Raw genomic sequence first — 26,993 nt, 5'->3', positions numbered from 1 at the left:
TGCGAATAAGTTCAGTTGGGGTAAATGTGGCTATAGTTCTGTGATGGTTAAAAAAAAATGTGACTTTTTGCTCTAGAAAATTGCATCGGTAGATAGTATGCAATTTTGGCAAGATGGGCAATCTGAATTTTGTGAGAGCCAAAGCCCACCCTCGGCGCCGAAACCCAAAACTGGAAAAATACCCCAATGCAATAACCATGATGTGTGTGAACTATCTATGAGGAATAAATTTTGTGGACTAAAAAACTGAATTCAATCTAAATAGTTGGACCCGACCATCCTGTCTAGCCATGATGTACAAATCGATCCCACGTGATCTGTCGATATCTCGAAAGTACCACAACGTGAGAAAATGAAGTACATTTTAAGACGTTGCGATGTCCGTGAAACCGTTTAAGCTAAGTGAAGTGAGTTACTTAAGACATTACAGTTTGATATATTCTCGATGCCTCTTTAATTATTTGTCTGCTCTAGTCGGAAATCGAAACCAATTTCTCAGAAACTTTAGAATAAGAATGGCATTTTACCGGTTTTGTGTACAGAAATCTAAAAGAAATAGATGGTGGGACGTAACACCTGTTCGTTCTGCATTTGCGGCTTGGGATAGAGTCGTAACTCCCGAAAAGCACCAATCAACAAGCGAGCCGCTGACGTCATCTCTACCCAGCACCACTCGCTAACTCTCTTTCTCACGCTTTACAATTTTGGTAGGCAGTAGCGTAAAGGCTGGTTGACATTGGTCAAGTAAGCGGGAGAGTTACTGGCTTGTGTGCTAGACTCTACCAATATGTGGCGAGTAGCTGTTTACATACACATTTTCTATCAAAGTGGGATATGGCTGCAGCTGTTTGGTGCTCTTTTGACAATGTGAATACGTCGACGTAGTTGGCGATTTTTTAAAAAAAGCTCCAAAACAGTTCACACACTTTTTGTGTATGAGAAATGAATACAGTAATGCACGAGAACAAGTCTAGAAAGAAAAATAAGTTACTTCAATTTTCTATTTTCAATTGTTCTTGGTTGTACGTATAACGTAAATTCTTTATTTTCAATTTTACTTCTCCTAAGTCTCTACAAACTTTATGTTGTCGGAGTTGGATCACCACCTATTCATGGTTGAATTTTTTTTAAAAAACAAATACATTTAATATGCAAAATCACAACACACTACCACCGCACAGACTCCATACTCTCCTCAGAAAACGTTTACATTGATCGAGTGCTCTGTCGAGTTCACGCGCGAGTGAAAAAATCGATGAGAGAGGAAGCACAACTCGGTCGAGTCACTGTCCTCCGTGTACTACTGGAGCGAGTACTGGCTCCAGTACTCTCCCCAGTTGTTTACACGGGGAGAGTAGCTCGCTCCAGCTACTCTCCCGTCTACTCGACCAATGTGAACCAGGCTTAACTAACACGGTCTGCGCCCCCCCCCCCCTTTACCGGAACTTCAAGTTGTGCGCCCCTTCGTTTAAAAAAGAAGCTTCCTTTTCTAAAATATTAATTCACGCCTACATTTATATTAGCTATATACAAATATGAAAGTACATACATGTAAATTGAATCAATGTAAAAACTGGTACGAAAGGTTAAGACAGTAGACAAACTGTAAATAATTATATCTTATGAGAATACACTGTTACCACAAAAAAATACGATATGGTTAAATGCCCATTACCAGTCCTCTTCGTCTTTTGATGGAAGCAAATTCTTTTGCTAGTTTGGTCAGGTCAAGTTTTCGAACCCAATCACTTTCGGTGCTTAACAGCGCCAGTCCACTCAATCTCACTCTTGTCATTGTGCTTGTTAGGTATTTTTTTTAAAAATCAATTTTACCTTAGAAAACGACCTCTCAGCTGATGATGACGTCACAGGTAGGGCCAAATACAGCAGTGCATACGCCAGGAATGCTACTAGCCAGAATTTTGTTTTCTATCACGAGGAATTCTGCAACTTCTCTGATGTTCGACTTGTTTCTTCTTTTGATTTCAGTTGACACTACATCCCGAAAAGAAACAATTTATGTAGCTATAGTACAAGATACATCATCTTAATATTTCTCCCAGAAATTAGTAGCGAATTCCACTACAATTGAAACTTAACAACATACGAGAGCAGCACAGTTTCACCAAACCTTGCTGAAACACGGGCCATAAGTCTAGGCGTGGAGGGATGAAAGTCGGCGTTGCCAGCGCCTGTCGTCTGCCCTTCGGCGACGTAATCAATTGAACGATTCAGCTAATGAAGGGTTTCTTCTATTCTGCTAATTCACTTTCTACTTTTCTAGTGATTAACATTTTCTATTTACAGTTATAGGGCATAAACATATAATATGTTTGGTTGAAAATACATTTTAACGCCAAAGTCTTTATTGATTTATCATTCTTACTGCGCCCCCTTGGCTCGTGTCCCCCCCGCACCGTGGGGCTGTTATTTACGCCACTGTTGGTAGGCTCTCTAGCCAAACTCGTGCAGTCGACTGGAGATGTTCCTAAAATAATCGGACTGTAAACAGTGCTTCTGTGGTTACCCTAGTTCACCACTTGGCGAATTCGCAGCTTTTATCTATTTAGAAAAGCAAGTTCATACAATTTGCTAACTTGTTGATTTGTGTGACTCACAGTTTCTCGTTCGAAAAATACAGATAGAGAATTAAATGCCACTTTCGTCTTGAAGGCGTACTTTTCCAAAGATTGATAAAAGTATTGATCAGCAAAACACACCATTTGCAATCTTATCTTGAGGATTGTTTCATTTGACGAATATCGGTGTGTAAGCATGTCTGTGCAGTTTGAGAGAAAGTTGTAAAAACAGGCCTACTGTCGAGAACGACATGTACCCTTTGAATTCTAGTGTCTCGAATATGTTTTGGTATATCGACCTTTGTAACTGACTTAAGGTCTGGATACGCCCATGTTCACTGAAGGAACGCAATCAACGTGAACAGGACAGGGGTCAAAAACAGCGTGAGATGAAACTTAGTAATTTCGTAAAATGTCCAAAGCTAGACTCGATAAATTTTCAGCGTATTTTAGCATCCAACACTTCAAAACGAACAATTTATCTTACAAAAAAAATAATTTTATTCGCTCCAGAAGATGTTTCTTATTACTATTCCTCTTTTCGTTATTTTGCCTCGCTTTCCTACCTCTTGTGCAATTTGAGACAATGGTGAATGGCGAAATAAATGAATGAGTGTACAGTACACACATCCAATGAGCCACCTCGGTGGCTAATTCCATTGAGTGGTCTTGCCACAGAAGATTCCAGGTTCGAGTCCTGGCTTGGGCATTAGTGTCCATAAATTTAATCTCAGCATTCATTATCATCACTATCGCAGTATTGTTAAACAAGTGACAAGTAACAAAGTTTCGATTCATTGAAACACCATGTACAGTGCGTTCATTTTGGCTCGGGGCCGAGATAGCACGTGGCTGCAGAACGGCGAGGGATGGCGCAGATGCCGCTTATTTTTATTGCAGTTGGCCACCACTTTGAACAACTCTTATAACACAGGTTGGTACTAGTTATGCAATATAAATATAATTGTCTGCATGCTAGAGATGTGTGCTTAAAAATAAGCGGGACGTTGCCTTTCCGTTTTGCAGTCACGCGCTATCTCGGCCCGAGCGAAAATGAACGCACTGTATAACTATGAATGTTGCGACTATAACCGAAGTATGTATCTGGTTTCCTTCTGCATTATCCAAGACACATCTGCGCAGTTACGACATATTAACGTTCGTCAAACTAGGTTACTAACAATGCTCAACTGTCAGTATCTCGCGAGAAACAATGGCTAACTTTAGACAATTGCGGAAGTATTGCATGCGGTATTTCGAGTGCGTTGGGAAAGGCGACATACAAATTCCTAACTGCTATCAACAGAAACAAATCTTCGGAAGAGTATCGATGACCTACATGTTAAAAATACTCTAATACCAGGTGGTTATAATTAAAGTGACGGTGTTCAGAGTGGTACAGCACGGGCTGTAATGAGAGTAGCAGTCTGAAACTTCGTAGATATGCTAATGAAGCAATGCGCTCGCGAATTATGCCAAAAAAAAAAAAAAAATAGTTCCAATTCTCGCCACCAGGGTAAAAAACGGCGCTGTAAGCAGTCAAAACGTGGAATTTTCCATAACTCTGACGTCAAAGTCGGTGAAATTGCCTAACCATTGTGTGAGCTCCCTGGTTGTTGTTGGTGACGCTTGTTGCTTTTTCCTTTAGTAATGTTCATGTAATTCGAATAGTGAAATTGTAGCGATATTTTATTACAAAGAGTATTGTTTTCTGCGATTTATAGTGTTTTTCCTGTAACTATACCAAGTTTTGACTGCTTACAGCGCCATTTTTTACCCTGGTGGCGAGAATTGGAACTTTTTTTTTTTTTTTTTTTTGGCATAATTCGCGAGCGCATTGCTTCATTAGCATATCTACGAAGTTTCAGACTGCTACTCTCATTACAGCCCGTGCTGTACCACTCTGAACACCGTCACTTTAATTATCACCACCTGATACTACCGTATGTCAACTTTTGCGCAATTATCAGTTACAGGTGCAAAACCTGTGTTTCTGCGTAAGTTTCTCATTTTAGCGGGTACAAAGCTCTTCAAGCTACCGATTTATATTCATATGTGTGTGTGTGTGTCTGTATATAAACACACACACGCCGGCCCCGTGGCGGAGTGGTTAGCACATCGCGCTACAACGCCAGGGGTCCCGGTTTCGAATCCTAGCCTGGGCATGGATGTTTGTGAGTGTCTATTCATCAATTTCATCATATCATCACTCATCCCCATCTTCGCAAATTAGCCAAAAGGGGCACAAAAAGCGAAGTAAAATAAACCAAATCAAATCAAAATAAACACACACACACCTTGTTTCGTACTGTAACGTGCTTATATGTTAATAATAAACGCACTATCCAGTAGGCTATTTATTGAATCATGCCAAGAAGCTTATTGTACATTTCAGTCGCCATGATCTCATGACGTCACTCATGTTGCCAGAACGTATAATTTGTTTTATCACTGTAAAGCCCATATGTTACACACCTCAAATGAGTTCAGGGCCATCTCTCTAGCTTCACTTGTCTCGGCATCAATATTTTGAAGCTTCTTACACGAATCCACTCTATTGAAAATATACCATAAAATTTGAAAAATAAATATGTGATTACTCTTTTCATGGACCATGAGATCATTATTATTTTTCGTATTATTATTATGATAATGATCATTACATGAAATGTAAAAATGTACCGGAACAAAACAGCGTACATTCATTTTCTAGCTTATTTCTACAGTTAGGGCCACAAAAAATTGTTTCTTGAAAGCTATATTTTATTATATTAATAATGAAAATCGGACGGCTGTCACCACTTTTGCGTCACAACAGGTGTGATGGGGAGGGGACATAATGATTAACGTTATGTTGATTTTATTGACTGGAAATTTAGCGTGAATTCTGCACCATATAAAAACAAAGAAATTGTGGGGTTGGGTCAAATCATCCAGGCCATGTCACCCACCATCTCAGATTTTGATGAAATTGGGTATACTTATAGAACTTTTGATTCTAATTACAAAAATGACAACTTTTTTGAGTTTGGCCAAGGGGTTCAGAAATTAAGCGTTTTTAAAAATCTCTGTGTACGCCACGTGTGGCTCCACTTTGAATGACACGCATTAGGTTATAACATTAAATTATAGTATCTTCTCTCAGGTTTGCCGTAAAAACTTCAAGTTTGTTTTCTTTTGCTCAGGATAGTGTAAGCTTGTATTTAAATAAGATTTCAGATCAGTGTATCAATAATCATGTATTTTATGTATAGTTTCATGTATTTCTTTAGGAAAATAAATGAGTAACATCAAGAGCAAATTTCGTGCAATGCCCCCCCTTCAATTTCCCCCAAATTTTATATACAGGTAGCTCAGAGTGGGTATTGATGCTTGATGGAAAAATTGGGATGGGCGGTTCAGAGACAGGGTGATAAAAAATCATGTGCATTAAAACTTAATCTTATTAAAATGCTTATGTATTTAGCACAAAGTCTGAAGTACAATATGTTTTGAGGTATAATATTCAAAATTTTTGTTCACTATGTGTGAAGGTAAGCATAGGCGTAACCTGGTGGGGGCAATGGGAAGCATTTGCCCTGTCACGTGCCAGTTTTGATGACACAATGAAGGTTGCAAGGTGGAATGGTTTCTCGGAATCGACGATAGATGGCAGCACACCATATAAAGAAGAGCAGAGCTCATTGTACAAACTAGGAGCGGAGAAGAGGGATTATATATATTATAGTAAATTGAGAAATATATAAAAGAAGAGTTCAAATACTATAATAGAAGTAAATAGAATGATGTATATAGTAATTTAAAAGAATTAAGAATATAGCCGCATATGAAACGTTTAGGAAATTTATTAAGCGAGCAAATGAATTCAGAAATGTATCTCAATTTCTTTTTGATTCTCTGACGAGGAGAACATCGTCAGCTTTTGTATTTGTCCGTTCCCCGGTGGCGCTGTGGTCAATTAGACGCCCCGAAGCACTTTACGGTTGCGCTTCTTTTTAGTCGCACTGGGCCATTGGCAGCGCTTTTTATTAGCGATCCTGGTTATCCCCTTTGGTCGTTACATAGGAGGTGGCGCTAGTGTCAGTTTAGTCGACCCTACTCCTTTATATAAGTATAGCTTGTATCGTTTGCCAAAGAAACCGGGAAAGGGAAAGAAAACATATAAAGGGCATAAAGAAAAGGAAGCGAGACGACGCAACTAGATTTCTTATATATAGAAGAAATAATAAAAGAAGTCTTTTCCATAATCAAAGAAGAAAAGAAGAAGAAGCCTTTTCCATAATCAAAGAAGAAGAAGCCTTTTCCATAATTAAAGAAGAAGAAGCTTATTTCCATAATCAAAAGAAGAAGAAGCCTTTTCCATAATCAAAGAAGAAGAAGCCTATTCTATAATCAAGAGAGAGAAGAAGAAGAAGAAGCCTTTTCCATAATCAAAGAAGAAAAGAAGAAGAAGCCTTTTCCATAATTAAAGAAGAAGAAGCTTATTTCCATAATCAAAAGAAGAAAAGGAGAAGAAGCCTTTTCCATAATCAAAGAAGAAGAACCCTTTCCATAATTACGAAGAGAAAGAAGATGATTTCCTTTCAAGAAGAATGTAACCGATGTAAATTTTCGATATATTTCAATGTCGCTATATATTTTTCTCTGTATTTTGTATAGTTCTCAGAATATAGATCCGCATTTAACTATATCCTCTTGGCTATAAAACGCTTTCTTATTTGGAATTCTCAAACAAAGAACCTATCCCCTGAGATTAAGATATCTGTAGCCGTGGTAAATAACATGTAAGTACGTACCCACAAGGGGCGTAGCAGCCCCCTCCAAAATTTATAGATTAATTAAGAATTACAAGTTCAATATATTTTGTAAATCTCCTGGCACTTGAGGAACAAACAAAAAAGAGTAATTATTGTGATTTTTCAAATGTATTTAGCAAATAATCTTTGACACTATTTTTATGGGATGGAAAACTTTGTGATTCTCTTAACCCGAAGATAGTTCCCAAGTTACGCCCATGAAGATAGTACCTAATAATACTTACTCTATTGTACTCTATGCATTTCCAAAATTTCATGCACTGTAAATTGTGCCGTTCACATGTTCTGTTCCCAACTGTAAAAATATATCTGCACCTTCTCTGGATGCTACGTAAAATGATTTTCTTCGAATTTCTGGCCTGGCAAGGAAGCTATGCTATGTTGCATGCTAACTTCATCCACGCTTTACTTCAATTCATATCTAATTGTATGTGAAAACTTCAGGGTTTTAGGTGCACTGTCGAACTAGGAAAAAGTCATTGTCGAAGAAGTGGGTCTTTGGATCTTGTAGAACTTGGAATGAAGGAGAAAAAAATAGGTGCAAGTGGAATCAATGACACCATATTCAAAATACCGTGGTCAGCATACAAATAATTTTTTAATTAAAATCGTTCAAGTAAAGTTGACTCTGTGTTTCATCATTTATTTGCAATAGTAATGTAAATACAGTGCGTCCATTTCGATCTGCAGCCGAGAGATCGGGAGAAACGTGGCGGGCGGCGCTGACGGAGATGCCGACATTTGAGGCCTGTAATGCCCGCTTATTTTTGTGGACATCTTGCAAAACGAGCACTAACCTGTGTTAATAACACGCAAAAGTTCTTCTGTAATTCTTCCAAGTTCTGTGTTTTTTGTTCCTTCGCGACTACAGAGCTGTGAATATAGTGGCAGGCAGATGTAAACCAAGAGCGTGTTATATACACAAATAAATACGCTTTAGAAATTATATTAAGAGCCACAGATAATACTCTGTAAAACATTTTAATCATAGTTTTGACCAGTAACGTCCTGCTTAAGTTTATATCCTTGAAAGAGTTTTGTGTCGATGGGGATCGTTTGGAGGTTTCGAATGTGCAACACTGTATCAAGATTACGCTGCAGACGAACCGTTAAAAGCTAATGGTGTTCGTGAGCTTCCTTGCAATCCGAAATCTCCTAGCTCAGGTTTTTTGTTCCTTCGCGACTACAGAGCTGTGAATATAGTGGCAGGCAGATGTAAACCAAGAGCGTGTTAATTTCGTACTGTGCGTAAGAGTGTTATTCTTGGTTACTTGCCGTTACTTGTTTGTGTTATTGCAGTGTGTATGTGTGTTGTGTCAGTGAGACGATTGGAATGCCAGCCGCAAGGTTCACGTTAGAACAAAGAATTTTTATGTACAATGTATGTCACTTACGTGAAAACAGACTCGTGTCGAGACGTGTGTAGGCAATTTGTACAGAAATTCCCAGGCGTTTCACCTCCACATAGAGATACGGTTAGACGTCTTGTCCTTAAATTACGAGAAACTGGATCGTTAAATTTTAAAACACCTAAGCAAAAACGACGGATTCTAACCGAAGCAAAACTCGATGAAATTGGTGCAGCGTTAGAACGTTCTCCAAACAAACCTCTACGACGCGTTTCACAGGAGATGGGCGTGTCAAAATCATCAGCACATACAGCCACTAAGCTACTAAAATTAAAACCGTACAGAGTTTCTATAGTGCAAGAATTACGGCCCCCTGACAACGTAAGTAGAGTAAATTTCTGTAATTGGGTTTTGCAGAATATTGTAGATGGTATTGTTGATCCACAGTTAATATTTTTTTCGGATGAGGCATGGTTTCACTTGCGTGGTCATGTTTGTTCACAGAACAATAGATACTGGAGCACTGAAAATCCCCGAATAATACACGAAGTTCCGTTACACGATGCAAAAATTGGTGTGTGGTGTGCTGTAAGTGCCAAAAGAATAATAGGGCCTATATTTTTTGAAGACACAATAAATTCAGAGAGGTACCCACACAAATACTCGCGCCGTTTCTTCAGTTATCAGATAATGAGAGACAATATGGGTATTTTCAACAAGATTCGGCCACAGCCCATACCGCCGCTGATTCTTTGGACGCTATAAGGGAGGTGTTTGATGACAGAATAATTTCAAGAGGTTTATGGCCTTCACGTTCGCCAGATCTTACCGTATGTGACTATTATTTGTGGGGAACCTTGAAAAATAGAGTCTACCGAAATAACCCTCATAGCATCGACGAACTAAAAGACAATATAAGGGCAGAACTAGGAAGAATTACGGAAGAAGAACTTTTGCGTTCAAACGATGCCAGGAATGTGTGAATGTAGGTGGACATCACTTTGAACAACTCTTATAACACAGGTTAGTGCTAGTTTTGCAATATTTATATAAATGTCTGCATATGTCCATAAAAATATGCGGGCATTACAGGCCGCAAATGTTGGCACCTCCGTCAGCGCCGCCCGCCACGTTTCTCCCGATCTCTCGGCTGCAGATCGAAATGGACGCACGGTATATGAAGACATATTATGTACTAGAAACACAATTTGTAATTTTTACACAAATCAATGATCATTAACTGTAAGTTTCTTTCACAGCAACTGTAAAGTAACATACAGTTACTTTCAAAGTACCAGTAACTGTAACTCGGTTACTTGTAAAAAGTAACTTACCGAACACCGTAAATAGACTGTAGCCTAAGTTCAAAACAGTGCATACTTAATCTTCCTGGTGCTGTTGTATAGTACTATTCAATCACTGACACATTGTACTGCGGGTTGTTGTCATTTTACCTTACGTGATTAATAAGAAATTTATGCCTTTAATACTATTTTTACGGAATTGGTACTTCATTGCTGCACTTGTTACTTGATACTGTAGATGTCTATACAAGTCTTCTAAGTGTTCCAACCACCCCATCACAAGATTTTCTGTGGTATGTGACAAGAAACGCTCCATTTGGAAAAACTTCAATCAGCACAAATGTGTATTATTAATTCTTACTTCATATTACGTATCTCCGTGAAGAGTAGCAAAACAAAAATCCATATTGAGATAAAATGCACAAAAAGAAGAATGTTCTCGAAGAAAATTTGCTAAAGTTGGGAATGCTAATGATGAGGATTATAATTGTTTTAAAAATTGAAGACAGTTGAAACTAACTTAGATACAGTGGAACTTCGATATTACGTTGTTCAGGGGACCAAGCTAAAAAAACTTTAATGCGAGAAAATGTAAAACCGAGGAAAATTTCCTAGCAATTTGCTTTGTTGGGACCACCAATATTGAATGTAAAATGCAAGAAAATGTAAAATCGACGAACTTGAAATCGGGGTTCCACTGCAATTATTATTTGTAAATTTTAATTAATCTATAAATTTTGGAGGGGCAAATGCTTCCCATTGCCCCCACCAGGTTACGCCTATGCTTACCTTCACACATAGTGAACAGAAATTTTGAATATTATACCTCAAAACATATTGTACTTCAAACTTTGTGCTAAATACATGAGCATTTTTAATAAGATTAACTTTTAATGCAAATGATTTTTTTATCACCCTGTCTCTGAACCGCCCATCCCAATTTTTCCATCAAGCATCAGTACCCACTCTGAACTACCTGTATATAAAATTTGGGGGAAATTGAAGGGGGGAGCATTGCACGAAATTCGCTCTTGAAGTTAGTCATTTATTTTCCTAAAAAAATACATGAAACTATACATAAAATACATGATTATTGATACACTGATCTGAAATCTTATTTAAATAAAAGCTTACACTATCCTGAGCAAAAGAAATCAAACTTGAAGTTTCTACGGCAAACCTGAGAGAAGATACTGTAATTTATAACCTAATGCGTGTCATTCAAAGTAGAGCCGCATGTGGCGTACACGGAGATTTTTAAAAACCAGTAATTTCTGAATCCCTTGACCAATCTCAAAAAAGTTGTCAAAAGTTCTATAAATATACCGAATTTCATCAAAATCGGAGATGGTGGGTGACATTTTCACAAAATTCTGGATGATTTGACGCGGAACGACCCGGTTGCAATATCGAAACGTCATCGATAAGGAAACAAAAACGGATTATTCAAAAGTATATATATATATTTTTCAAATCTTGTGCACCATGACCCTTATGTAGCATATTAATTTCCCCCAAAATAGATCTACTCTTCACGACCTTGTTGAAGTGCAGATAACATGCGGTTTTATGGTAATATGGTCTGCAATATGTAACATGGTGGCATGTTATCTCATGTTGAAGCAAATGACGACACCTGCTCTCCGGACAACCCGATAAGGGAGACAATTATTTCTTTTTTCATCAATTATGTTGCTTCGTTGCACGTATTCATTGGTTATGTATCAACGTAGAGGTGCTGCTGATCATGCATTGAACTGGAAAAACCACGTCTTGGTTCTCGGAAACACGCTGCTAGCACTCTGCCGCCAGACTCGTATCAGACTACATCCATGTATGGGTTGAGCAAGGTTATTCCGTACGTATGTCTCCCTTCTGTAGATGTGTGTGTGTGTCGATATACGTATATATTACGCACACACACAATAGCGGCGATTGGGTGTCACAACTGGGGCCGGGGGGTGAGGGGGGGTTAGGGGGTGTTAGGGTAAGGACAGTTTACTCTTATTGATAGACAAGGCTTAGCATGAATATCTCATATAGTGCGGGGTCCGCCGCCGCCACTGCGCACACAAATTAAAAATCCAGTGGGAGGGGAAATTCCAGTAACTAATACGCACGCGCGCACGCACGCACGCACGCACGCACACACACACACACACACACACACACACACACACACACACACACACACACACACACACACACTCACTCACTCACTCACTCACTCACTCACTCACTCACTCACTCACTCACTCACTCACTCACTCACTCACTCACTCACTCACTCACTCACACACACACACTCACACACACACACACACACACACACACACACACACACACACACACACACACACACACACACACACACACTCACTCACTCACTCACTCACTCACTCACTCACTCACTCACTCACTCACTCACTCACTCACTCACTCACTCACTCACTCACTCACTCACTCACTCACTCACTCACTCACTCACTCACTCACTCACTCACTCACTCACTCACTCACTCACTCACTCACACACACACACACACACACTCACACACACACACACACACACACACACACACACACACTCACTCACTCACTCACTCACTCACTCACTCACTCACTCACTCACTCACTCACTCACTCACTCACTCACACACACACACACACACACACACACACACACACACACACACACACACACACACACACACACACACACACACACACACACACACACACACACTCACTCACTCACTCACTCACTCACTCACTCACTCACTCACTCACTCACTCACTCACTCACTCACTCACTCACTCACTCACTCACTCACTCACTCACTCACTCACTCACTCACACACACACACACACACACTCACTCACTCACTCACTCACTCACTCACTCACTCACTCACTCACTCACTCACTCACTCACTCACTCACTCACACACTCACACACTCACACACTCACACACACACACACACACACACACACACACACACTCACTCACTCACTCACTCACTCACTCACTCACTCACTCACTCACTCACTCACTCACTCTCTCTCTCTCTCTCTCTCTCTCTCTCTCTCTCTTCCCTTCTCAAGTGCCACAAATACCAGCCAGAGTGGGCGAATTCCTCCATTCCCTTTCCAATACCATCTTACACACACATACGAGGGCCGTTCAAGTCAATCGGGGACTTTTTTTTTTAAGAAATAGAAGAACAAATTTCAAGTGTGGTAACTGGATTTATTTTTCCACAACCTTCTGCTACAGTTATACACTTATTCCAGCGTTTAACTAACGCCTGGAATGATTCGGCATAGAAAGATTTATCATTACGGCGGAACCATTGTAGGACAGCATTCTTCACTTCATCATCAGTGTTGAAATGTTTTCCTCCAAGGAATTCCTTCAGGGGGCCAAACAGGTGAAAATCACTTGGCTCTACGTCAGGACTATAGAGGGTGGTGGTGGTAATGTCCCCCAGCCGATTTCCTGGAATGTTTGGAATGTGCGTTGAGCGGTATGCCGTCGTGCATTGTCTTGCAAAAAGAGAACACCCTTTGTGATGAAACCCGGACGTTTATTCCGTAAACTCTTATGCACATCACGCAGAATACGGCTGTAATACTCACTGTTGATAGTGACACCATGGGGTAAAAAATCAACGTGAATAATCCCCTGTTTATTCCAAAAGACACATTCCACGCGCTGAATGTTCCCAGGAATGACTGCCGTGGGCTGTGATCCACCACGACCGGGATCGTCAGTAATAGAGATAGGGCCATCTTTGAAGCGCTTACACCATTCAAATGTCTTACTGCGACAGAGTGTCTCATCACCGTACTGAGCCTGAAGTCTTCTGTAAATTTCAGCAGGTTTTCTGTCCTCGTTCACTAAAAACTTCATCACAACACGCTGTTCCATGTAGACGTTCACACTGTTGTCCGCCATCTTGAATAACGGTCTATGCAGAAGCGTGGGATATGAGCGCCGCCTACCAGTAACAGCACACAGTTGCCAGATTCTACTGCATACAAAACCTCCAGCCTAGGCGTCTATTTAAACCTAAAAAAAAAAGTCCCCGATTGACTTGAACGCCCCTCGTATATTTAAATTTCATTTATCCGAATATGATGGGACAGCACCCGTTTAGGATGGATGAAATTTTTAATAATCCGGAAAATATTACAAAAACATATAATTCTACATTAAAAAGTACAGTGAATATAACACAAGAGGATAATGTTATTCACGGTGAGGGCCCATAGTTGTTCGGATCCCACTTTAAACTGTAGGTCCAGTCTAGATTAACTTATCTGTGCATAAAGTCGACTTAAAGAGCAACTCGACAAGAAGACATATTATTACGTGTACACCTGAGTCCTGCATGGACCTACTTTCCCTCGCTCGTACTTGTTCGAGTCTCCCATGCTCGAGCGTATATATTCGAATATCATTTTAATGTGACAGTAATCGTAGACACCTATGCAAGATATCCACCTTGCTAGTTTGAGCCCACAATCGTTTATTTCATTTTCATATATCACTTGTATTGCTAAGATGCACTTCATTTTAACATGGAGATAATGACTATGCTTACGTAAGTTTCAATTTCACTTAGTCTTTACTTCACGATCCATATTCGAGGGCCTGCTACAGACAAATTACGGTTGTACAGGGTCTGCGAAGTTAGTAATAAGTTGTGTTTTATACAGCGTATATTGATGCACTTGTATGTTGAATTGTATATTCTGCAAATATGCTGTATAAAGAAACAAACTGCCGGAGAACTAATTGAGGCGAGTACTGAGCTCCGAGACTATACCGCTCGTTTTTTGCCTGAGCGTTATTCGATCGAGCGAAGAGCTCTCGATTCAGTCTGCTATCTAGCGTCGTCCCTGCGAAATATTTAGCGCTCGTGAGAAATCCTCTTCCTGAAGCACTGTACAGTGTTATATCACCTGTGCTAGATATTACACGTTGATTAATGTGACGGAAAATGTGTATTTTTAAAGTTTATTAAAAATCGTTTCGGATGAACGTGATTTTCGAATAAATTCGATGAGGATAAACTAGTTTTCAGTGTGTTCGTAATACACAAAGGATACGTCGATTCTTTATTTCGGCATGAAAAATATCAGCATCCACCACCATGAGTATCAGTAAACGTTTCAAAACAAGTGAGTGTCCCTTTAACAGTTTTGTTCATTCCTTTTTATCACAGTTAGCAAATATTGGCAGTAAAGTGGCGCTAAATAACAGAAATACAAATACAGAATGGCGAGCTCATACGTTTAGCTAGGCACCAAACTTAAAATTAAAGTCGCATTTAGCGACTTGCAACAATTTCGAGCATTGCACTGAAGTCCGGCGGATCATTTCAGCTTATATTGCGTATGAAATATAATGCAATCAGTATCAAAATAATGAACATAATTTGTTCTGATAAACACATTGTGCTCCTGGGACCAAATCCCACGTTTTCTTTCGTTGTTTCGTCCATTTCATTGTAGTGTTGATTTAAGTAACTAAAATCTAATACAATAATTGCTTTTAACATTGGCGCTTTACTCAGTTTTGTCGATTGGCGCTTTACTCAGTTTTGTCGAAAAGTACAGTAATTTGACATATCTGCAGTTGATTGTTTATAAAGTTCGTAACATTATAAGTATTAAATACTAAAATACAATATATTTCCTTCTAGTTAGCCGCGAGTAAACGACTCGATTATAGATGAATGAAGAGATAGGCAGGCAAAACAAGAGAATCCCATTATGAGTTTAGGCTCTTTGAAGGTTCGAAGCCGAAAACCCAGTTGATGTTAATTTAAAGTTCAAATTTATTCATTTTGGAAATACGCTTCTTATCTCGCCCAACATGTGCACTGACAGCTTTATCTCAGTTTAATCACAACTTTATCTCTGTTAGATAAAAGTACATTTATAGAGAAACAGCTGTAGAAACACAATCCCAGTTGAACAACTTTTAGTCTGATTGATTCACAATTCCCTCGACTTGCACTTTTACAACAGTTTTATCCTTGTTTATAAATTTTTCCCATAGCCTACAATAGTGTACAGTCAGTCTTAGCTGAATTTTATGCACTTTTACATACATTAAAACAAACCAACGGCCAAGACTTTAACCTAAAAGCTTACCCAGTTACTGCAAGAATACTTGGTCCTTGCCAAGGTGTATCCTGTACGAATGCCATTCTTGTTTTCAGCGTTTCCAGAGAATACAATGATGAAGATGTCGGTGATCAACATGACAACGATGAAAGCGACGAACTCTCTGAATCGGATATGTCTTTGTTGTGTGTTACCTACAGGTGTGCATTACGATAGGGACAATCTGATTTAGTTTGTGAACAGAACGATACACGTGAAAACAATAGCCCTCCTGATGAGGCGGCAAATATTACAGAATGTTGCCATACCTTACATACCAAACACATTTGCCAAATCCCATTCTGTTACAAGTCAATTCCATTCTCATACAAAATATGGAAATTATCCGCCGTGCTTCCAATATGGCGCCGTTACCTACCGTGTCAATGATCTGCAGAAAACTTAACATGTTGTAATTGAAGTTACTAGTGTTTTAAGAAAGATATGTATCAAACAGCAAGCTATTGTCAATTAGTTCTTTATTTAGTGAAAACTTGAATTTATCCGCCGTTTTTCAATATGGTGGACTTAGGGGCAGTGCGATCGCCGGGGACTTTTGATATGTTATTATTAATGCTATAAGGAAGCTATGCACCAAATTTCAGCTTGTTATGAATTATAGTTCCCTTATTTCGTGAAAACTTTCATTGTCCGCCATTTTCAATATGGCGGACTTAGCTTACGGGTGATCGCCAGAGACGTTTGGTATGTTATTAATGTTACTAAGGTATACCAAATTTCAGCTTGTTATGAATTATAGAATTATATTTCGTGAAAACTTTCATTGTTCGCCATTTTTCAGTATGGTGGCTTCAGCGTACGGGTGATCGCCGGAGACTTTTGGTATGTTGTTATTAATGTTACTAAGATGTTATGTACCAAATTTCAGCTTGTTTTGCATTATAGTTCCCTTATTTCGTGAAAACTTTCATTGTCCGTCATTTTTCAATATTGCGGTCTTAGCGTACGGCTGATCGGCGAGGACTTTTGATATGTTGTTATTAATGCTATAAAGACGCTACATACCAAACTTCAGCTTGTTATGAATTAGTTCCTTTATTTCGAAAAAGGACTGCACTATTTGGAGATTCTGATTTACCCAGTCAGAGCAAGTAGGCAAGTAGGTGGTCGCCCTAAGTGTCGAGGCAAAGAACAAACAAAAAAGTGAAAAAGAAAAGAAACTCAAATTACTTTTCGGTTTGTAACAAACATTTAAACACTTTTTTATAACATTAAAAACTACAAACAAATGTCTGATGAAGGAGTACCCATTCCCCCGAAATATTACATTAAAAAAAATGTTCAAATGCTTTTAACAACTGTAAACTACAAGAGGAATAATTCTACAACAAACAATATGTATGTACAAGAACTATTAAATTACTATTGTTGTCAGTTTGCAAGGAAATTAATTTAATATGTTCTTGCTTGTTTTCTTTGGAGTGAAGCCATTCACATAAAATCACATCAAGTTTAAAAACAGCTATTGTGCACATTTTTTTCATAATGTGATATACATGTACTGAATGCATTATAAAGATAATAAGAGTACTCGATAAAATATTTTTTTGTGAATTTTGTTGCCAAGAAAATTTATTGTAGAAAAACTAATGTTTTCTTGTGGAGCAGCTTGTTTAACAAGAAAACATTTTATTGTGCTACAGAGAGTATCCAAAATATTTTGTGATGTACTCCTTTAGTTGTTTTTAGTGTGATTACCGGATGTGCAGAGGTGTTTTCAAGCTCGAAAGCGGGAAATACAATGTTTCGCCTTTTGATAGAATTATTATTCATGTGTATATTACAGCGGCATTAAGAACTAAAAACTTTTTTTCCTTATTGATAAATGTCGGGTCATAATATTTTGTCTTGATTTTCTATTATGTTTAAAGCACATGCATAATTTTTATAGTGTTCTATTGTAATTACTATTGTATTAACTATTTTCCATATGGTATAAAAATTATACTTAATGAAGAAGTAGAAGCATTTTCTATGTTACTAAAGAGATCAGAAATAAATCATGCCAGATGTGCATTTTGAACTTCTGATGTCTAAAGGACTACTATTTATAATACTGATTACTATGAAACAGTTTTCGAGATTCTGCAGAGCTATACATATTAGTATATTTATAACAATATTAATGTATTTCCATTTGTATTAATAGTGACAATGAATCATACCTTATTGTATATTTCAGGAATTCAGAAAAGCGAAAAGAGAAATCCCGCGATGCTGCAAGATGCCGACGAAGCCGGGAAACAGAGATATTTGCAGATCTTGCCAAGTCGCTGCCTTTGACTCACAGCAGTTGTGGCCAATTGGACAAGGCATCTATAATGCGACTGACCATCTCATACCTCAAAATCCGTAGCATCTTAGACTCCTGTAAGTTTCTGTCTGTAATCAGTGTGAATATATTGGTGATTAATTCAAAGTACAAATTAGATTGTTAGCTTCTATTAAATTTAATTAACAAAATGTTATTAGAAAACGTAAGGAGAAGCTGTCTATACTTCATAAATTGTTTAATCATGGATGTGTGTGCGTGTGTGGGGAATTGAATGTAAAACGATGGGCATATATCAGGAATTTTTTTAGAAGTGTACAATGTGCAGACCAGTTGAGAATTTAAAGTTTACAATATTGAAATGTGTTAACTGTTTTCACTTAAATGCAATACCAGATCAGACATCCAAGCTATCTAGCGACTATAAAAATTTCAGTCTCAGAGTTCACAACTTAGGGATCACAATATTTGCAACTTGCTTCAATTCCATCCACTGACCAGCATATGCGACTTAATTACAAAATTGTATCCAAAGTATTCTTCCCGATGCCGTTAGTAGTAATGCTGTCACTTTGTAATGAAGGGTCCTGGATTTGAGCCCCAGTGGAGCCACATCCATTACACAGTGGTTCGGATCCCACTTTAAACTGTAGGTCCAGTCCCGATTAGCCTATCTGTTTATACACAGTCCGAAATTTTTGTAATGAGACAGTTGTTATGAAATGAAAAGGAAACAAAATATTTGATCATTGCCTGTGTATTACTCAATTTAATCCCTCCTGAATTAGCACAGTTGGTCATTGATTGAAAGTACATCATTGACTGAAAGGACATCTGCAAGTCTTCATGTGGTATGTATGACTTGAAGATTTGACTTCACAATCTGTTGGATGTCCTGTTCTCATCAAAAGTGCATAATTTCAGCAGCAGCTTCACTTTTAGGAACAGGACATAATCACATCAGTATAAATCTGTAGAGTGCAAAGGAGGATTCAAGACATTAATTTGTTTTGGACTAGGACTACTTAGAAAACCACAGCTCGCTGACACCATGCATTATCGTGGAGCTTTATCAGGATACTGAGGTTGGACCCAGTTAGTTTATAATCATTCAGAGCACTACGAGAGTAACAATCAATTACAGGTTCACCGTCTGGAACAAAAACATGCTGAATAATGCTTTTTCTGTCATATAAAAACTCAACGTTGACTTCACCTATGATTTTTGCAGCTGTATTTTCTTGCCTGTTAGTTAATTTAGAGCCATAGCAAAAATGCTCTGTTTAGTCCTCCAAAACAGTGGAATTTAAGGAATGTTTATTCCCGCAAGTTTTCAGAATGTATTTCATGAAACTTCATATTCACTCGCTGCTCCATGGCGATTATGTGACACCTCTCTCACGACATGGCAGCATAATTCCCACCATGCCCATTGCAAGTTCATGATGTGTTGCCAGGTCATGGACCACACTACACCATGTACACGTTACTTCAAGACAGAATGCGCAAGTTGGAAAACATAAAATCAGTTTCATTACTTAATTGTCAGACTGTGTAAAGTGAACTTAAAATAACAAATCAAACAAGCAAGATTTCCCAGGTTCGATTCTCAATGGGGAGCCCCCATAATTTGGTGTTTACCCTGCATTGTGATTACCTTGGTTAAAAAGAGGGATGCTTTTAATAACAAGTAGGCTATCAAAGAACTCAAACAAGTTTGTACATTATTAAATGGCTTAAAGACTAAACAGAAAAATATGTAAATAAATAAATAAAAACTAATTTTCATGAAAAAATGGACTAAACGTAATTTTTCAACTAAAAGAACAAACCAAAACCAGACTCTGGTCAGCTTTTTTTTAAAAAAATTTAAATGAAACAATTCAAAATTGATATACCTTGCTCACTTTTTCCTGCAGTGGGGCAACTAGGCCACCCCCTTTACATCACTCTATCAAAATCACAGATTTCATGACCATCTGTATACTTGTTTTGTGATATGTATTTTATAAATATGTAAACCATTTTTAGGTGCTACACACTGATTTGTGTGCAACAAATTAATGAATGTCAAAATATAAATTCTGATCTTGCTCCTTTTTTTTCTTTTTCTTCATATTCACTAAAAAATCCTTGCAACTGCTGAAAACCATGAATGAATACAGTGCCATAATGTTCCCAGATGCAGTTGACACCCACCAAATATGTTGCACAGATATTTCATGATACAACAATTGAAGAAACTATGGGTAGGAACTTTTGCGCCAATTCGTTCATTGTGAATGTAAATGTTTTATTTCCAAATTGTGAACAAATCAATATATTTTGCCTGTGATCTATTTAGGATGCAGTTGTTTCATATCTGCTATCGTCTGATGCCTACAACCAATATTGATATATTGAGAGTATTTTTGGTTCATCTACAAAATTTGGAAGCAGCCACGAGAATGCCAACTCCAACAGCCAATGAAACTTTACGACAATTTCCATCAACCCACTACGAGCGCCATTTGAGTATGAGATAAACCACTTGCATTCTAACTTCAGTCACTTGTGGGAGCTGCTTAGAAGTAATAGTGGACTTTGGTTCTTACTTTTTTTGTTAACAGACAAAAATTTTGAATCAAAGTAGTTGATTGATTGAATTTATTTATTTTACTTTTCTACTACAAATTTATAATGAAATTGTTTCATCTCCATTACAGAACTACCTAATCTCATTTTTAAAATGTATTTTTCTATCTGGCAGATAAAACATTGGCACTCAAATCAAAGGTAGTATTGCGTGCAATTTTTCTATCTAAAATTTCATTAATTACAGCGTAAATACCTAACCAAATAACCAGTTCGTTTTAGAGAGGCTTCAGTAATCATCCTTTGCAGTGATACAAACTTGTAGCACAATTGTGACAAAGGTCCAATAAATATATCAAGTCAACTTTAAAGGTTTCTCCTGAAGGAAATGAAAAAAAAATGGACACAGAACATTTAGATTCTCAGTGGATGAACTGTCAACTTATCCACATATCTCAAAGTTGAATTAAAACCATAGAGAAGTCCGTTTCCAACACTTGGTGGCATAAATGTTGTTTATTGGAGCTGCCTTATTGTTAAATTAATATCCCTGTTGCCAGGTAATATGGACGATGCAGGTTTTACCAAATGCAAATGACGGAAAGTATAATTGATGTATTATTTTCTGGAAGACCTGGAAATTTTGTAGAATTCCATAACCTGTAAAGAATAATCAACCAGATATTATTACGACATGATTAATGTTACCTTACAATGCAACTGTTGTGTAAAGATGATTTGAATTTGATTGTTGAAATATCAGTTTTTGTGTGTGGGTAATTACTCAAACTTTATTTATTCCTTTTCAGTGCCTGCAGACGATTCAAAGTACGACTCTTTATTTGACCCTCTCTTCCTACGAGCTTTGGAAGGGTTTCTTCTTATAGTTTCCGCAGATGGAGACATGGTATTTCTCTCCGACAATGTGAACCAGTACCTGGGGCTTGCTCAAGTAAGTCCCTTATATAATTTGTACATGGTAATTCTACTATATCGTAACCTGTATCTCAGATAGCATGTATTTCACCAATGTTGGTGACAGAAATAATGAAAGTTTAATGTGATGCATGTTTGATACCATAGTTTTGTTTTCATATTTTGTAGGCTTATTTACAAAATTTAATATAATATAAACATTATGGTGTTATTTCACATGCACATACATACAGTTTCTTATATAATAAATAGTTTGCACACACTTGTATGAACTGAGAAATATATGAAAAGCCTAGAATCCAAATACTCAAGTGAAATGATTTTGTACAATCTGTACAGAGCTGTCACTGAGTGGATGCACCCCCTTTATTTTCGACACTATGATGGTATGGTTGAATGCTTGATATGCAAACATACCTAATGGTTTAAGAATCCAGAATATTGGTTTGGAGACCATTATTTTCGTAGCACAGCGGAATTCTGTGCCATGTTCTAACATCTACGTCATATCTCGGGGTTCATCAGTGACAGAGTCAGAAACAACCAATATCGCACAACGTAAGATTTACAGGCAGGTGTGGAAGGTGCCTCAATGCACATGACCCCGGATTATCTCAGTAAAACATCTGCCAGAACAAGGTGCAGAATTTAGCTGTGCTACGAAAATGACAGTCTTTATGCCGATGTTATAGACTCTTGAACCATCAGGTATGTTTGCATATCAAGTATTCAGTCATAACCATTGTAGTGTCAAAAATATAGGGGGGTACACCCACTTTGTGACCACTCTGTACATAAAGATTACTGCAGAATTTGAAAATTCAGCCTGGATCATTTTTGCATCTACGAGGGCCATTTTTCTTGTAGTGGCAACACTGTTGGTATAGGCTTGCCAGTTGTTGCTGGGACAAGAGACGATCGGGTCTTGTTTCGTCTTGTATTATGGATCGTGTGTAGGTGTTTGGTGCTGAATAGTACTGTTGTGTGGTAGTTAGAAGACAAAGTGAAGTGTATGTATAATACCACCCTGAACAATGAAGAGCAGCAAATATTCATCAACTTTCAGGTTGCATGTGGAAGGAATGCACGGCAAATTCACAAGGGCTTACGCGAGGCATGTGGGGACCACGCTTTACCATACCGTACCGTTGCCAAATGTCCCAAGGCATTTGAAAGTGATCGGGAATCAGCCGCGAACTAACATCCATCATTCTTCACGTTAACGCAAGATGTCATACAGCACAAGTGGTGCAGAACGTACTGCAACAAATGGTGTTGGGAGGTGTTGGAGCACCCACCTTATTCTCCTAACATGAATCCCTGCTACTTTGATTTCTTTCCCAAAATAAAGAAACCGCTGAGGGGGAAACTCTTTCCAGAGGTCCCGACCATCATTTCGGCCACAGGGCAGTATTATACATACACTTCACTTTAACGTCTTTTAACTACCACACAACAGTACTATTCAGCACCAAATACCTACACACGATCCATAGTACAAGACTAAACAAGACCTGATCGTCTTTTGTCCCAGCGACAACTGACAAGCGTATACCAACAGTGTTGCCACTACAAGAAAAATGGCCCTCGTATATGCTCTGCTTCTTACCCCCCCCCCCCCCCCCGTACCCCTCCAGGAGTGCTTCAGTGAAATGTATAATCTCCGAAACATTTCAGGAACATTTTAGAAATCCTACCCAAGACGACTGACTGTGAATCTCCCATGTGTTAAAAAGATGCCACACCAACTGAACCAGCATTGTGGATGGAATTTAATGACTTGTGATGTAGAAACTATGCAAATTTAAACATTTTATGCAGCCATTTGAGTAAAAAACAAACAAACAGAATTGTGTAATTCTGATGAAAGCTTTTTATTATATAATTGAAGTTAACAAAACTGTGATGTACCTAAGACATTTTTGCATTCATTTGCTGTAACATAAAACCCACACATGCCTGAGAGTATTAGGGACCATGCAGAAGTTGACAGTAGCTTAGCAGGACTGCCCTCACTTATTTTTAATCTACATCAATCCAAATGGTGAGTTATGAGCATATTAACCTGACAATGATTACACCTGGGGAAAAAATGTGGTAGTTTACACAAATACACATTTTTACATGTGATTCTTGGGGGTATTATAAATGTGACTGTTCTCCCTTTTGCCTAGCCACTCACCTTTTGAAGACTACCTTAGTGCTAACTAAGCAATGTTTTATTTCTGACGTCTCTTAAGAGTCAGAGCTGCTTCTTGGCCAAAATACATATTAGAAGTAGATATGATCCCATCAAAATGTTGAGATCTTAAATACAAGCTGTATTGTAACTTCACCCCATATTCAGAACTTTTCTCTTAACTTTGATTTAGAAAAGCTTGAATATAGATGTAATTTAACCCTGCATTAGGCATGTCATTTTCTGTAACATGCATAGGCACGTGGGGTAATCTGTCACCAAACCCATTAACTATCTTTAAGGAATGAAATACACTGAATTATACTGCACATGCATGCTGAATGTCCTTTCTTTTTTGCCAGCAATTTTCTGCTGCACTTTCTATGATATAATATTAAAAGTTGCATGCTTGGGAGATGGTCGTATATGGTGAATATGTAACAACTGAAGGTCATGTTCACTTTTGGTTACTTAGTCACTTTCATGTTTATTTTCGTTATTGAAACATACCTACATGTCCTCCCCTTTCTCACTAACCCACTTGCATCTAACATCTGAATCTGCTGTGTGCTCTTGTCTTTCCCAATTTAAAATTTTTCTTATGTATTTAGTCCCCCAAGCATGCAACTGACTTTAACTTTTTAATATTACATGACATAGAAGTGCAACAGAACACAGTTGAGCTTAGAACAAAGATAAAGAAAGAACATTCAGCTACACAAGAGCACCCATGTGCAGTATATAGATCACAGTGTTGCAATCTCGCAATGGATATTGGTGGGTGACACCTGTACTCAACGCATCTAACGGAGGGTTACATTTCATGAACTTCCTACATAATATTGTAAATAATAAAATATGCTTGACAGCATTAGTATCTACACAGTGTGGATTGTTTAACATACCAACATCCCAAACCAACTCTAATAATTATGAAAGTAGGCATGGGACAGATTAGATGCTACTCTATTGGTATCTAGTGGGGTTGGAAAGCAAGAAAAAATGGAAGAATATTTCACTTCCGGCAGAGAATGTGCCCTTTGAGGATACTACATTACTTCCCGAACCTATAACGCCCCAGACCCCAAGTTTTTAAGCCCTCGTTTGTCTGTAATGGCATGTTCAAAATGGCGGTCATGACGAAGATTCTATACCTGAAACCTGTTAGGTTATTGCAGTTATTTATCATCCATGACATCTTATCTTCACCTGATTTGCAGTTTATAACTGTATTATGATAATAAGTAATTAAAAAAAGACACTTTATAAAATAATACTAGATATGGCGGCCAATATGGCTGGGAAAAGTCTAAAAATAGCCCTTTCAGCTATTTGATCATGTTTTGGATCAAACCTCATGCTTTGGATGTGCCAGAACTCAACGGTAGCATTCAAAATAGTGTCAGATTAAGCCCATGAAATAAGAATAGTTCAAATTTTGGCAATCTGTATGTGTACAGGGTGTTTCAAAAGTCTGACACCATAGGACAAATGCGTTAAAATGGTGAAAGAGGGGAAAGTTATTGCAAACGTGAAGTTTTCAATATAATGTGCTTGAATTTTCAACGTAACCTGCACTGTTGAGACTGTTCACTGGTACGAACCTCAATGAGAACTGACATTGCCTTGTTGCCACATGCTTCATCCTTAAGGGGGCAATTACATTATTGTACTCTGAAAATTGAGAATAACTATGCAAAATTGGAGGTAAAGTATGAAGTGTGTGTGATGCATACATATGCACAACCACACAACCACACAACCACACAACTACAAAACCTGTAATTGTGGCTAATGTTATCTGAAATAGGATCTGTTCATTAGGGCATAATGATATGAACAAAGGATAACATTTTGTAACGAAAGGGGTCTTAAATTTTTCCTTCTAATCAGGGCAGATCACCACTAAAATATATTTGCACTCAGACAACATCTTATGTTGGCGCAAACCAAATATGCCAACAATAATGACGATTAAGAGGGTAACGGTTCACCCAGACTTTGCCTTCGGTGCTCTAGGTTAGCCGTATCGACTAAGCTATGTGTCTCATTGAATCTGGAAACACATCTAATACCGTTCATCAAAAGAAAGGAAGCAGTGGAGTGGACCAAAACCAGGAGAAAAAATTATATATAAAAAATGTAATGATTCGTGTATTACTGGTTGCTATCTTCCGTCATCACGATGCTTCTCCTCCAGATGCCTCTGGCACACAGTCAAATAGCTAGTGGCACACATGGAGTGCGTCGATATCCATATCCAATCTTTAATCCCATTTTTGAGATACTCTGACCAACTGGAGACCTTAACCTCTGCTGGTCACGCTGTCTTTCCTTGTCACCACACCTTGCTTCTCTGAACTACCTTTGAGGTGTCCTCCACCGTCACTCTCCGGTGATCCTATAGGGGTGCAATCACGACGGAGCTCCAATTCTTGCAGCTTAACTTCCCAAAAATTCTCTGTTTGTCATGATTTTTTTCGGAGGCACATAGTGGTTCGCACCTAAGTTAAACTGCATGCCATAGCTGTGCATATACCGAACTTTAAAATAAAATCAAAAGTCGATGTATATTCTTGGGTGATTCATCACCATTAGCAAGCTCTCATCTTCCGAGGGAAGCAGAGGTGATGAGATGTTACCTTCAAGACAGACAAGATGTAGTTGTCGGAGGGGGGAACCGCCGTTTAGTGACGTGACAGAGCTTGTTCTAGATGATAACAATAAATTGTGTGGTGAGAGTATCCATTTCCAAAGTCAGCAATGGAAGAATACGCCAGCTT

The 26,993-nt window shown here is 38.3% G+C and overlaps 1 protein-coding gene across 5 annotated transcripts in view; it reads left to right on the top strand.

The window, feature by feature from the left end:
• The window catches only part of LOC146000352 (uncharacterized), a 322,131-nt gene that overhangs the window by 134,908 nt on the left and 160,230 nt on the right, over positions 1 to 26,993 (top strand). For all 5 annotated transcript variants that reach the window (XM_083137897.1, XM_083137896.1, XM_083137895.1 and 2 more), the window contains exons 2-3: positions 18,432 to 18,619; positions 21,905 to 22,047. In XM_083137897.1, the coding sequence (XP_082994023.1) occupies positions 18,432 to 18,619; positions 21,905 to 22,047 (331 nt within the window). The remainder of the gene's footprint in view (positions 1 to 18,431; positions 18,620 to 21,904; positions 22,048 to 26,993) is intronic.

The sequence above is a fragment of the Lepisma saccharinum genome, chromosome 16, assembly GCF_977018435.1.
Source record: "Lepisma saccharinum chromosome 16, izLepSacc3.1, whole genome shotgun sequence".
NCBI lineage: Eukaryota > Metazoa > Arthropoda > Insecta > Zygentoma > Lepismatidae > Lepisma > Lepisma saccharinum.
The sequence above is the reverse complement of the archived record's forward strand: the minus strand, read 5'-3'. Positions and strand labels throughout refer to the sequence as shown.